This window comes from Schistocerca serialis, chromosome 2 (genome assembly GCF_023864345.2).
Source record: "Schistocerca serialis cubense isolate TAMUIC-IGC-003099 chromosome 2, iqSchSeri2.2, whole genome shotgun sequence".
NCBI lineage: Eukaryota > Metazoa > Arthropoda > Insecta > Orthoptera > Acrididae > Schistocerca > Schistocerca serialis.
In genome coordinates, this window is record NC_064639.1 from 254,772,543 (window position 1) to 254,788,457 (window position 15,915).

At 42.6% G+C, this 15,915-nt stretch overlaps 1 protein-coding gene across 3 annotated transcripts in view; it reads right to left on the bottom strand.

Moving 5' to 3' along the window:
* Positions 1–15,915, bottom strand: part of LOC126457010 (serine/threonine-protein phosphatase 2B catalytic subunit 2-like) — an 804,363-nt gene that overhangs the window by 198,534 nt on the left and 589,914 nt on the right. For all 3 annotated transcript variants that reach the window (XM_050092980.1, XM_050092981.1, XM_050092979.1), the window contains exon 4: positions 2,782–2,893. In XM_050092980.1, the coding sequence (XP_049948937.1) occupies positions 2,782–2,893 (112 nt within the window). The remainder of the gene's footprint in view (positions 1–2,781; positions 2,894–15,915) is intronic.

Consider the following 15,915-nt stretch of genomic DNA (forward strand, 5'->3'; position numbering starts at 1 on the left):
TTATGAATTCTTAATCGTTTTTTACCTTGATGATTTAGATATTTAAGTGAATTAACGAATTCGCCGTTTTCTTTTATTCAGACAATAGGACATACTACTGGATGGAGACAAATAAGTAAGCTGTACTATGGTTCATGAATGTTAGAAACGGCATTCCTGCACAAAAAGGGTTTTTGTCAAGGATATGTCTAAACAAAATTTATCTTTGTGTTTTCGAAGAATCAACATGCTGGAATTTCTGGTCGGGAGTGCACGGTTTTGAAAAGTTGCGCTAGTGTTTAGAATATAATAATCAACCAGATAAAGAGCTAATTAAATTGATATAATCATTGTAATCAATTCTGTATTTGGGAGAAAAGATTTCCACTACTGGAATAATGCTCCCGCTTAATACAGCATTATTACCGGCTGCTGCGTGTTTTCTGTGTACGCACTGGAAATTAAAGTACATATCAGTAAGTCCATTAATCTATCATTAGATTAACTGATAGTGACAGTTGTATTTATCGACGAATTACGTTACGTACCAACGGCCAAACGCTGCAATTCTGTAGGAAGGTTTTACGCTCTAAAAGCAACGAAAGAACTAAATATTAGCACGTCACGTGATTGTACATGGAGTCAACGAGCCCCATTTCTATAAATATGTGAACAACAGTAATGCCCGTCGATGTATCGCAGTGTACTTTGTTCAACGACCTTGCTTTAGATGTTACCTTTTCATGAGGCCTCTCTTCCTAGTCCAATTCTTACAAGTAATATGAAATTTATGTCGTCTTTGCGACTGTAATACACGTCTTATTTGGACCAGACGCGTTTCATTTTAAAGCAGTTTCACGAGCCACTGCAACAGCTATGAGTTTCCTTACTAATCTGTTTGGCAAGATCATTGTGTGTTTTCAAGTTTTAAATTACTTTTACAACTCACGTTTTATGGCTCATACATTACAGTAAAACCGCGGTAATCCGACCTCTGGATACCGGAACCTCCGTTTAATCCCAGGTGAATGACGGATGACTACCAGGTCTTTAAAAAAAAAATCAAAAGAATGTCACGGGTAAAATCGGACAGGATGTTGTCTGCTGGGCTGCAGAAGCTAGGGACAATATCAAGTCAGAAACACCGAAACAGTCCTGGGAAAACGAAAAAAATAATGAAAGAAATAATGGCGCTATCAAAACAAAAAGAAAATGAACAATTGACAGATCTCTTACGACAGCTTTCTGGATATAAAAATGCAGGTGACAATGAAGCGCAAATCTGGCTGAACAAAGACGACTAGTAGGAAATGACCGACTGTGCTCTTTTGGGAATAGTAAATAAAGGAATAAAAGATTCTAGTGATAAAGACGAGGACGATATAGGTCATAGTAACAGAACACCTGAATTAGAATTAGCAACGTGCCACGTGGAGCAACAAAATGTGGGGACTCCAGCTGATGTAATGCTTCTATGAAGATGGCGGGAATACGCTACTAAAAACAGACGTCTTTCTCAAAAACACATAACTATTGATTTTTTCCGAAAATAAAATATGTACAGTAGTAACAGTTGTACAATAGTTTATGTAATCTGTATATGTTTAATGCAAACGGTATTTTGTACCAGAGCATTATTTCTGAAACAAACTAAATAACATGCTAACTGGTGCAACACCTTTCTTTGCTGTAACAATACTGTGGACATGAACTTCTGAATCTATTTTTAAATAAAAGATCTTTAAAACTGTCACTCTTCTTGTTAACTGAGTCTTACCAAATAAGAGCTCTACTCACACCCAGTGGCTCAATTTAACGAGGATTTACCATATTTCCATGCGTTCTTATAAACACATGTGTTTGATTCTTAACACTGCACTGATACACCTCATTTTATGTTTGCGGTTGGGTTATGTTTTCACAAATTTACGTTCACCTCATTTTGTTTTGATCACGCGGAATACGATCGCCTTTTCTTTTCGTATTTCTTGATGCAATAATTTACCAACGGCCGTATGTACTGTAGAAATTTATTGAATGAACTTCTTATGTGCTACCAGAATTGATGCCATCTTCAGGCCCCACACGCCATAGTCGTGAAACCGCTATACATGGAAGGAAGGAGCCATGTAAGTGGATCCGTGAATCAAATCGTTATGCAACAGGTCTTGGTGGCCAGGCGACACAGAGACACGACTATGACGTGTGGGGTCTGAAGATGGCATCAATGCAATGCCGAAACTGTTAGTATATAAGAAGTTCATAAAATAAACTTCTTGAATACATACGGCTGTTGGTAAATTATTTCATCAAGAAATACAGGCCAGCTGTTGTCCCACAGTCCATAATGGATCAACGAAGATTTTCTTTTTCTGGCGCTGGCAGTGTCTGCTATTCCTCTGTGTCGAACTCGGGTATGTACACAACAGCTGTATTGATTTTAAGGTGCTGGTAGGCTGTTCTACAGACTTCTCACGCTAAAGAATTATGGAGAGCAGAGAGAGAGAGAGAGAGAGAGAGAGAGAGAGAGAGCATAGCACCTTCAAAGTAGAATATTTTTCTTTTTTCCCTGCACAGGGTGAAGAACATGGAATACACAACACTGGTCGCCACCGTAACAGACATGTTAACTTTCACTGCAAAATTGAGATTCTCCTGAGAAGCCCTTGTAGACAGACACATTATGCGGCCACAATCAGAGAAACGTACAGACAGGATTTACAAAGAATAAAATTAAAGCAAATAATATAAATCAAGTGATAAACTACAAGGATCTACATAGCAAAATTATAGGATACTTACATTCTTGTTTAAATGTGAAGTATTCTGTAAGATGCCTACATTCGTGATTCCCACGCAATAGGAATAATGTGGCTGGGTAACACAGTTTCAGCGCCCAGAGGTACAAAACACACTGCAAACAAAAGAAAAAACAGACATCACACACCTGTTAAACTGAACAAATAAAGGCAATAAAAGCTTACAAAAACACTGCACACACACACACACACACACACACACACACACACACACCACTCACGAAAACTTCTCTGCTCTAGGACTACATGAAAAGCAATCACTCTGAATACGAAAGAAGACAGACTAATAGACGCAAGCCACGTTAAGCTACATCCATGCCCTTAATGAATGGCAGCACCTTAAAAATATGTAAGGCTTACAAACCATATTATTCTTTTAAGCAAATCGTCCCACATGAACTGTATTAGGTGGGTAATTCACGGTGGAGTATTCTTTCCAGAATTCGACAACTACATTTATCAGGCTTTCGTACTTACCTGTCATACTGATGTAGGAAGTTGGTCTATGAATTTCAATAGTTCTCGTCCTACTTACTGATTTAAAAGGGGACCGCATCTACTCGTCATCACCGATGTCGTCCAAATTTACGGTATATGGACATAAATGAAGGTTACGAAAGTGAGAACTCCCTATTGCCAATAATTCAGAATAGCACTTTTAGCGAGGGCCGGGCGACAAAGCAGTCACTTACGTTAGCGTAGTTCCCAGACAGTTGTTGACACAGCGGAAACACTTCAGACCAGTAAATCAAGGGTCGTGAGTTCGAATCCGTATGTGGAAACATTTATGTATTTCCAATGTTTGCGATACTTATACCGCAAATAAACCGAAATAACGCTCTATATATTGTATTATTAATATATTCATTAAAGGCAAGAAAAGCAAAGACAAGGAAAATTGGAATTGCAAATGAATTTCGAGGAAGATATTGTGAGGTGTATACGAGAGCTTCGCACGTAAAATTGAATTCTTTTATTGTTTTACAATTGAATTACACGTGCTGAGGTGATATTAATCGTAAAAACAGGAAACCTATCGTTTCCGTGCAGCTGCCGAGCGATGCTCAAAGATCAAAATTAAACTACGTAACATAATACGAAGTGCCGTACGTTTTAATTACAATCTCTTCTTGGAAAGTTAATTGCAAGGTCCTCATAGACACTGTAAGTACAAAACTTTCTTGGAAATTTTTTCAATCATAAATCTTATTTTGCTTTTCCTTTCCATGCCTTTTATGAAGATATTAATAAATATAATACACTGAGCAATATCTCGGCTTATTTTCAGTGTAAGTAACGTAAAAAAAATTAAAATAAAAAACTAAACTCACAGGGGAATCAACGCCACGACCTTCAGATTACCGTTATACAAACTATTCCCCGAGCCAAAAGCTATCCGGAAACTAGGCTAACATAAATGGCTCACGTCTCATCCGAACTGCGCCATAAGTACAATTTTTCCAAACGCTTGACCACGTGGAGCGCCAACGTTTATCTTTTTTATTTCTATCCAAGGCTCCCCGTATGCCATGCATTTGAACGAAATCTGGGTGGAAATGACAGAAAACTGTAACTGCCTATACAATACAGGCTTACAATGATCACTGAAAAGGGCGTCCAAATGACGAAAATGACCACAAAAATACATTGGTGTGCTAAACGTAAGGATGGAACTAACTTTCGCATGATTTGTCACTGTCTAGTAACACAGCTCGATGAAACCTGGATCATACAATGGAAGAAATGCTACAGTTTAGTACAGAAGATAACTGAAAGAAATAAGCAATGAGACGTACAGAAACGACACTTTTATTCAAAAACAATAATTACACTCAAGTCGCCGCGATTTATGGTGATCCTCTGAACATTACAAAAGGCGAGGCGTGGTTCCTAATAGAGTGTGCGCTCACATGCTCTGCAACGCTATCCCAAGCTGGCCGCAAGGTTGGTAAGGAGTTGTTGTGGGAAGGCACTCCATTCCTCCATCGGCGCGGTTGAAGCTGCAAGATAGTCGTTGCTACATGTGTTCGTATTCAATACATACTATTACTACTGGCCCATCAAAATGATTATTTCCCAGCGTGGATTACGTCTTCTCTCCTCTCACCAGAAGAGGCTACGTCCAGAACCACTACTCAGACTGAATGTGCTCTCATCCGAGAAGAGCACGCCAGCCCACTCTTCGTTGGTGCAGTCCCTATATGCTCTTGCATCACCGCCAACGTTGCTGCCGATGCGCGGTTGTCAACGGAACATAACCTACTCGTTGCCGTGCCGCTGTGGAGCGTGAGACTTCGTGCATCCTGCTAAAAGTGGTTGCAACAGCACTTGTTTGGCTTGAGTCCGTTCTTTATTGCTGCACAACGTAGCAGTCATGCTGTAGTTGAAGGCGGTAGACCATCGTCTCTCCTTCGGACAGCTGTGCTTGTAGTTCGGAACGCTCCCCATACACGTGACACAATGCTGTAAGCAATACCAAACTCCTGCGTTTCATTAGTCACTATTTGTCCTCCTTCCAGTTTCCTGATGACTGTGCTCCGTTTGAAGTCATGAAAATGTCGTCTCCGGGCCATGTTGTTATGAATAACACCACCAAAAGTGCACCGTAACTGCTCGCTGACTGACACACACTGGCTTCTCCCGTTCCCTGAATTGCCGCGTGTTGCGGGGCCAGCCGTATTTGGCGCTGTAGTCGCGCTGACTTCAAGGCATGTGACGTCCATCTTCCTGTGCACGATTAGGACAGCTCTGGCAACAATCTCTCGTTTCCACAAAGTAATTAATATGTTATGTTACTGTATCTATCTCGTCCTTAAGTTTTCACAACAGTGTCTTATAACGGACGAGCTTTACATCAAGCACGTCGGATTAAGCTGCTACTAAAATCTCATCTTCCTAACACGAAAATCCGATAAATACTATTCTATCTCAACTAAAATGAGGTACATTACAACCCGTCATCACAGCAGAATTTGAATTTCTAACACTGGATAGCTACCAACGTTCCCACTCAACATACAGCGGTTTATATGTGCCGAAGTACAAATCCTGATGGCCTACATTTTTAGAAGAGGACATGCTTACAAGGAAAGTGACGAGTATTTTATTTATTTTTATCTGATTTTACCATTTATACATGAATTACGTGACAGTGAATACTTTTATAAATATATTCTATGAATGAGGTTTCTTTCGTATAGATATTTCCAATGAAGAAGACAGGTACCTTCAAAACTCGTTTAATTAGAGCTCTTCCAGTGTGTTCGGCTGAGCCTACATTTTAGGTTTCAAATATCCACCTTCAATCGAATTAATTACAGACTGGAAAAGACGGACGAACTGAAAATTTATAAAATAAAAACAACGAAATATTAATTGCTGAAGAAGATACCCGAAGTTATTAACATTTTATAGCGAAACTTAAGAGATTTTTATACCCTGTGTCATATTTTATGTATTTACAAGCCTTTTACCTGGAGATTTACTCAGCACACATCCTGTATACATGTCCTCCCCGCCACTGTCAGTGTGCACCTCTTTCACTCTACTCTCTCTGTCCCTCCACCTCATCCAACCCCCATCTATCTCCCTCCAAATGTCTTCGCCCCCCATCTCTCTCTCTCTCTCTCTCTCTCTCTCTCTCTCTGACCATATCCTCCTTTCCCCCTTTCTTTGTCTGTCTGTCCTCTTCTACACCCTTCATCTCTCTGCCCATCTCATCTTCTGACTTTCATCTGTCTTCTGTCTTCTTCCTTACCCTCACTATCCATCTACTCCTCCTCCTCCTCCCCCTCCTCCTCTGTTGTCATGTCCACCTCATCCTGTCCTCATTCTGCCCATCAAATCCTCTTCTCCCTCTCTCTCCTCATCTACTTCTCCTCCTAGCACCTCTTCTCTCTGTCCATCCCCTCCTACCACATCTCCTTCTTCTACCACCTCTCCTCCCTCTCTCTGCTTAACCTCCTCTACCTGCCCCCTATCCATCTCCTCCTGCTCTTGTCTCTGTCCCTAATCTCCTTCTCACCTCTCTGTGTCCATCCCCTCCTGCCCCTCTCTCCTTATTCATCTCTTCCTGCCCAATTTCTCCTTTAGTCTCCTCTTCCACCCATCTCTACCTTCAACCAGCTGTGTCATTCCACAGATGTGGCCTCCATAAATGTTTTTGTCAAATATAATGCACAGGTCTCTTCCTATTACCATCTCCTCCTCATCCCCTGTATTACCAACTCCTCTTCTCAAGCTTCTCCCACCACCACCTCCTTGCCCTCTCTGCCCATCTAATCATCTCCCCCCTCTCTGCCCTTCAAACTCTCCCCCCCCCTCTTTCAACAACTCCTCCTCCTCCCCCCACCCTTTGTCCATCTCCTCCTACCCCCTCTCTCTATTCATCTCCTCCTGATACCTCTCCTCCTCCTCCTAATCTTCCTCCTCCTCCTCTTCCCCCATACTATTTCTAATCATCTCCTCCTGCCCCCTCTCCCTATCCATCTCCTCTCATCTATCTCCATTCCTACTCTTCTTCTTCCCTTTGTCCGTCCATCCACTCATGCATCCCCTCTATCTTCCCATCCCCTCCTCCAACACTCACTCCCATACCACCCCATCCAGCCCTTCTCTTGTCCATTCTCTCCTCTATCGATCTCTATCTTCTCTCAGCTCTGCCCATTGGCACATGTAGCCCAAACAAAACAGGTTGATAAAGCAGGTCAATACTATTGCGACATCAGGCCTGTCGCTCAGCATACACGTTTGAGATTGAAAACTGATCTTTTGACCCTGACGTATAGGCTGCCATGCAGAGCAGGTCGTTAAGGCAGGCCTATACTATTCCCACGCAACATACTTGGTGTTCTGGGCAGCTTATATAGCAGGGGTTGAAAAAACATGTTTTTGCCCGTATCTCCGCTGTTACGTAGCTAGAAGTTTATAAATCCCAAGTGCTGATATTTATGAAGCTATATGCAGGGTGTTACAAAAAGGTACGGCCAAACTTTCGGGAAACATTCCTCACACACAAAGAAAGAAAATATGTTATGTGTACATGTGTCCAGAAACGCTTACTTTCCATGTTAGAGCTCATTTTATTACTTCTCTTCAAATCACATTAATCATGGAATGGGAACACACAGCAACAGAATGTACCAGCGTGACTTCAAACACTTTGCTACAGGAAATATTCAAAATGTCCTCCGTTAGCGAGGATACATGCATCCACCCTCCGTCGCATGGAATCCCTGATGCGCTGATGCAGCCCTGGAGAATGGCGTATTGTATCACAGCCGTCTACAATTCGAGCAAGAAGAGTCTCTACATTTGGTACCGGGGTTGCGTAGACAAGAGCTTTCAAATGCCCCCATAAATTAAAGTCAAGAGGGTTGAGGTCAGGAGAGCGTGGAGGCCATGGAATTGGTCCGCCTCTACCAATCCATCGGTCACCGAATCTGTTGTTGAGAAGCGTGCGAACACTTCGAATGAAATGTGCAGGAGCTCCATCGTGCATGAACCACATGTTGTGTCGTACTTGTGAAGGCACATGTTCTAGCAGCACAGGTAGAGTATCCCGTATGAAATCATGATAACGTGCTCCATTGAGCGTAGGTGGACGAAACTAAAATGAGCTCTAACATGGAAATTAAGCGTTTCCGGACACATGTCCACGTAACATCTTTTCTTTATTTGTGTGTGAGGAATGTTTCCTGAAAGTTTGGCCGTACCTTTTTGTAACACCCTGTATACTATTCAATCAGAGGGTGAGTGCAAATAGCTTTAGTCTCTACGTATTCTGATGATACCATCAGTACGTGACAGCTATATCGATCTAGCATTAATGTGACGACTTCTTGTGAATGTTTTCCAGTTCCTGTAGGTCGAGTGTCTACTTGTGCTTCACTCAGAACATCTTCGTAACAGGAGGAGAGCACACACTGTAATAATCACATATGGACATTATAAAATAAATGCGAGATAAATCATACCAGTTGAGTTTGCTGGTGCAGTGTGAAAAACGGAAGTGTTAATTTCAAACAATGGCTACCAGATAAAACGACGTTTTCCTTATCCAGTTCTATTGATCAGCTATGCGCTTTAAGTGCACTGAGCTGTTAAGACAGAATTTGTATATACTAAACTTATTAGACCTTTAGAAGTGCTTAATACCTGTGAATTGGATCGGCAATCTGGAGCTGCCAACTTCGGGTTACTGTGGAGTGTTGTCTTAATTGTTGGAAACAAACACTAGAAGTATTATGATTCTCATTTTTACTTTCGATCATTCATAGTAGTGTCTTGAAACAAGGTAAACCCAACAACAACCTGTGTATGATGTACAAATTACGTGAGCTGCTACTGTCTACCAGAAAATGTATTGCGACACTAGAGAAGGTTCCTGCAAAACGGGCTGGATTTCGACCAAACTTAAGCTTACATAGAAGCTGGCTTCCAGAAACAACTACAGACTTCTGCTTTATTTACTGATCTGCCTGCTGTTTGTGATACTATCAGGAGGCAGGGTGTCGTCTATCAGTTGCTCTATGTAATACCCCGCAGAAGAATAGCACAACTCCTGAACACACTGTTAACCGACGGACCATTTCAGGCAATCATAGGCAATGCCGCTAGTGACCAGATGATCCTTGACTATGGCCTACCTTCAGGCTCAGTCCTACCTCCGCTACTATTTTCAGCTTATATACAGACATGCGAGATACACTACCCTGAAGGTTTGGCGGTGCTAATGACTGGGTGATAGCAACAAAGCAGTAACATATCGACGTCACAGGAGACATAATAACAAAATATCTAAGTGTAATGTGCTAATACTTTCGTAAATGGCAACTTTAACTGAGCCTTAAAAAAAGTGAATCCACACGCTTTCATCTGAGTAATATTTTAGCCAACCATGAACTGTGATGTGTAACGTAACTGTTGCGGTTTGATATTACATAACGTGTATCTAGGAGCAGATTTTTTTTATTTTTTTATTTTTTTTTTTGGGGGAACGTGTGAAGCTATCTGTAAAATTGCTTAGAAAAGTGATCATACTACTACGATCCGGCAATGCTAACTGAATACTGCACGTTAACGGGGAATCTATGAGCGCGCTCAGTACGGTGACACACAGCTGCTGCTATTGGAGCCATATTGCGCTTGCGCGTAACGGCGAATCGACGACGTAGCCCCACCACCCCCCCCCCCCCTCTTCCCTTCCCTTCCCTTGCCCCCTGTAGTGTCAGTCACCTTGTCGATCCTACACTAGAAGGATCGAATTTACCCTTGCACTCCTTTGCTGCAGTGCAGTGGCATCGCTGACCGGGCTGCCACGTCGTTCTAGAAGCGAGGAATTGGCACCTGGAGATCTTTTGGCAAGAAGGAGTGAATCGGTCGAGCCTGAGAAAGGCTGTTGGGCAGGATCCGGGAGTTCGTGCTCCGCGCATTGCGCGTAAAAATGTGAATTAGTTTTATGATATTGTGGAATACGTATTGTTAGTAGAATCAGAGCCTGCTTACATGGGAGATGCCGAGTGCATGTGCTTCTCACGATCGCGTATAAAAGTGGCAAGTTGTACTGATCGTCGCATCCGTGTTAACAGGCGATTAGAACGCGTATGTGTGTGACGACTTTGAAGCTCATAATTATATTTGGTACACGGTACAAAACGCGATCGTACAGCAATGAACTGTCAATGATAACTCAGACAAATGCGTGATAAATCAGTCACTGCAATTGTTTTGTGGACACTATTTGAAACAGTAGGGACGTGTTACTTGATTTCAAGGTAGAATAAAATGACCGTATCGCACAAAAGTAATCACATATTGAAACTTCTTCGTTATTAATAGAGTAGTTTGGGAGGAACAGAATCCAAGAACATTGTGGGAGAATGGTTCAAATGGCTCTGAGCACAAAGGGGCTTAACATCTGAGGTCATGAGTCCCCTAGAACTTAGAACTACTTAAACGTAACTACCTATGGACATCACACACATCCATCCCCGAGACAGCATTCAAACCTGCGACCGTAGCGCCCAGAACCGCTCGGCCACAACGGCCGGCTTGTGGGAGAATAGATAAAGCATGCATCGCAAGCTCACGGTCAGAACTTCAGTTATCGGCGCATGTACCGTCTATAACTGGCTCCTTATTAATGTCCGATGCCAAATTTTTTGCAACGAGCTACACTACAGCAAGTACTAGTCACCTATCAATCATCTATAAACAGTAATAAAATAGAGGGGCGCCTTACATCCCGAAATGAAAAACTAAGACCATATAACAGTAATCAAATCAGAGGAATTATATTCGACAGAACATTGATCGCTCAATACAATTAATTAAAAAAAACACACACACACAAAATTTTGAAGTTTCTCAGAAAGTAACCGTTTTGAACAACACTTTAGATACTTTCAGCAAGCGACTGCTGAAATATTGAGGCCATATCGCAGTCAACCTTCCTAGACTTATCAAGAAAGTTCTCTACCCTACCTTTTAGTTAAAAGTGAAGAACAAATGGCTACTTGTAACTGAAGAAAGAGCTTCGGGAAGCAGACGTTACAGAAGATATTGTGTACAATTATCTCCTAAATTTTAACTGATTATTACCGATTTGTAACAATCCAGAAACTAGACCCAATAAAACGAAGCCTGGGGATTGTAGAAAAACGAGAATAAGGTTCTGGGATGTGAATAAAGCAGGATTATAATTAAATACATTCGCGTTCTCCTCAACTGGGCACATATTAAATATAATTTTTAAAAATTTAATTAGGTGCCTTATATACAAGGCGTTTGCAACAGAAAGAGAACAGGTGTTTCCGTACGATATAAGCTCGACTGTAGTAGATATTATCCTGCCAGTAATGGTCAGCCTACAGAGTAATTAAGGCTTATACTCAAATCGAGATCGTGTTGCTTGGGGCTGTGTCGTTACATCGGTGGCTCTCTTGGGAGGGACGGTGAGCTTTTAGCCATGGGCACCTCCCACCGGGGAAACGTTATGCTAGTTGGGCCACGGGAGACAGCCGACGTGCGAGCATGATATGCAGTATGGCCACGGGGCCTGAGCGGCGGGACTGCACCCTGGGCACGGCTCGTATGAACCGGCACAGCTCTGCAGCGTGCTGTCCCGGTCTGGTCGACGTAAGCGGAATCAGGCCTCTGCCGTCTTGCGAATAACACGCCTTTTGTAAATTTGAAGGCCTGTTGCGAAGGTTGCTCAAGTAGTACATAGTAAGCTCCCTCCGTACGTATGCACACACCTGATCAGTCCAGCAAAGAGTTCAGCTCAATAAATTCGTTCATACAATGAACAGCCATTATCTGCTGACTATAAATACGTTCACAGCTGAGCAACAATTTGATTTCTCTTACTCTATAACGATAGGAAATACCACACCAGTTTCCTGGCACACTAGCAGTGATACTGTAATCAATTAACTGCATGCCAAAACTATTAAAAACCGCAACCAGCACTGAATGAATTAGCATTCGTATTCTTACGACTGTACAGGTGTTTTTGTACGATCAATACGTAATCAGTACTGCCACTACGATCGTTTTTCCATTTCTCCTCAAAAAAGCTGCGAACTCTGCTGGTAAGTTTCGTATTTCCTGTTTTGTACTCGTGGGGAAGTGTTCACATTGCTACGGAAAAAAGGGAAGCACCTGGAAACGTATGAGGAAACGAAACTTCTTGGGTGGACAAAGTATGTGGTATTATTGGATTTCAAAATTGAGTGAAATTTACAACGAACTGCCAAGTGCGAGCCCAGTTTTTAGTATGACTTTGCACCTCCTCTAACCTGGATGCAACCACCGATTCGATTGGGAAGGGTATTGCAAACCCGTTGTATCCTCTTCTGAGGCAAGCTGACCCACAACAGTTGTAAATAGTCCTTGATATCGCAGATACTGGCGCTGAGTGTTGACGTCCGAGCTGGTCCAACACATGTTCTATCGGGGACACATCTGTGGCTCTTCCTAGACGTGAGAGTACCTCAACATCAAACAGACAGTTGATAGTGACACGTGCCACATGTGGACGAGCACTGCCCAATTTAAAAGATGGCACCACGACACAGTCGCAACAGAGGAAATACGCTACGGCGCAGGCAGTCCATGACGTACCCGTTGTACCGTCAGAGTTCATTTAACCAGTACCAGCTGTGACCTGATCAAATACCGCATGCATCTCCACACCATGGGCCTAGGAGTAATACGGCCGTGCGTCTCCAAAGCACAGAGAATGGGAGCTATCCACAAGTCGCCCCCATACTCGCTAATAATGGTCACCCGGGCTAGTGCAGAACCGCGGTTTATCGCCGAGCACAATCCGACGCCTTCGTCAACACTCATGCTTCCCGATCACAGCACCACGCCAAGCGGTGTTGTGGTGTTAACTGCAGGCTATGCCCCGGGAAGGTAATTTCCTAGTATGGTTGCTGTTAGTCTCTGGCCAATGGTGTGGGATGACAAAGAATGTTGTAGAAAATCCATTACTCGCTCTCAGATGGAAAGCGCAGACGTGAAGCGATTACAATATGCTTCTACATCTACAGACACACTCCGCAATCCACCGTCTAGTGTATGGCAGAGTGTGTCATGTACCGATGTTAGTCATTTCCTTTCCCATTTCTCTTGCGAATGGAAAGAGGGGAAAACGACTATCGTCAGTTTTAATTTTAATTTCAGAATCACGTCATTTCAAACGGAGTACACAGTGAATGAAATGGAGCACCTACTTCTTTCTCCAGGTTTCGAATGCAACCTACATACTTTTCACGGCTGCTGCGTCATCATATCCAAACTGTTCGTTACTCATTATGTGACTCCTGATATGTTAGATGCAGCATACCCAGGGCATATTTCATTTTTCTCCTTTATATTTTTTATTCAGATATGTAAGTATTACGGACGGTAAAATGTTACACTAGTTGGTTATTACTACGCCTATACCTAACGCAAAATGAAAGTTGGGACGTGAAAACTCTACATCCATGTACGGCAAAGATATAGATCCGTATTGCCAAGGATACAAACCGTAATCCTTTCACTACAAAGCATGAACAACACATTGAGCCCATACCACTATTATTTGATTTGCTGGAAGAGTCTTATGTGATTTCCTACAACCTACTCCATTAGTAAATATAGTAGACATTCCACAACTACATCTTCGAGTTTGCTTAGTTTAATTAGCTGCATTTCAGAGAGGCCGTATGGTGGGCTAGTGGGAAGAGGGGCGGTCCTTCCGAATAACGCGTTGGACATAAAATGTCTTATGTATCGATGTTAGTGCCTATCATTTAAGAAAAGAGCACATGATAATAATACTGGTTCTGGAAGCTATTGCCACAGAATTACACATTTAGATCACTTTTAATCTCTAGGCGTCGGCAGTAACAATTTTTGCATGCTACGTGTCAGCTGGGGTCACAAGGAATCTTTGGCTAGAAGTTGGGCTACTGCCAGAGACGCCTATTGACAGGACTTCTGGCAAACCTCAAAGCCGAGTAGGACGCACCAACGCCGCCATTCAGTCCATTCTTCAGTCGCTCCTAGAATGCGAGAAATATGTGCTCTTCCAGCAAGACACTGCGTTTCAACGTCTCGCGTTAGTAACCTGCACCAGCAACGTGATCGCCAGAGGTGTGTTCCATTGCGGATGGGTGCGGTGACACCTGATCCAGTTTATTACTGCTGCTACTGATGTTGACTAAGATCAAACAGATAAGTCTCCTATTCACATCCTCCCACCTTCCAAGACAAAAGCAATGTATTCAATGTCTCTGCGCATGGAGTAAATTCTGTGTGCAAGCACGTATCTGAGGCAGAACATGGGAACCAGCGCGATAGTCACCTAGTGGGACGTGGGAAACCGCCTAAAACCACATCCATGCTGGCCCGGCACATGGACCCCTCGTCGTTAATTCGTCGGGAGGATTCGAACCGGGACCGCATACCTTCCCGACCCAGAAGCTAGCCATTTTTGTTACTGTTTTTGTGGAATTAAAAGAAAAAAAACAGAAGCGGTCACGTAAACACGCGCGGCTATTAGAAACGCTACTTTACCAATTACTACATCGGACGGAGGAAGGAACATTATCACCACAGCTGGCATCCGAAATCTTAATCATCGTCTTACAAGTCCGACTGTAGGACTGAATTGCAGCTTAAGGCGATTACGACTTACCGCATTAACGCCGTCGCACAGTGGGCAACCTCGATTTAAAACCTGAGCATATAGAGCGATGGATATAAAATCCTACAAAACTGTGATCTTCTTAGATTCAATGGGTTGGTGGTTACGAATCGGATGTAGGAATTAAAAAATTCAAAATAGTGGATCCGATTTGGCGGATCAAAAATTATAAATTTCGCGGATTCGAGAAAACTTCGGGGATAAAGCACTGTGAGGTTGCTCACAAAGAATCAGATGCCGAAATTGGCATACTGGAAAGTTTTATTCAATATTTTACGTTTTTCAATCGAAATCTTAGTCACCTTCGTCGCTTCTGTCCTTATTGCTTTCAGAAGGGTCGCTGTCGGGTTGTCCACAAGGAGATGGTTTGAAAAGCAGATCGTTTACCTCAGGTAGCATCTGTTTATGTCCTTCAATTGTAATTTTCTGGACTCTTGAGATGAACTGATCGGAGTATACCAGAAATTGATGAAACTTGACACGCAGCGGTCTCTCACGGGAATATCTGCGTGTAAAATCTTCACGCTAACGGCGGGCATCCTTATTCAGAGATTCGTGCGTACCTTCAGGTAGCCGACCTTTCGACAACAGAGCAGCTTCGATTGTGGCATATCCGTGAATCAAAATTATGTGGACTGATGTCGGAATCGGGCATTATAGCAGACTATTAGTCCGGTGGATATGACAGCGGACGTCCGAAAAATACAGTTTTTTCAGAGTTCTTGATAAATACTTTTTAGTTCTAGACTGCTGGACTACTACTACGCTAGACTAGATTTCTACTCTATAGAACATTTGAATAGTTCTGCAGGCTTTTTCCGAGTAGTATGTTTTCGCGAAGAAAATAAATTACTCGGAAAAACTCCGAAAAATATATGAACACTGTTTCTAATAGTTCCCAAGAATTCTGCAGGAAAT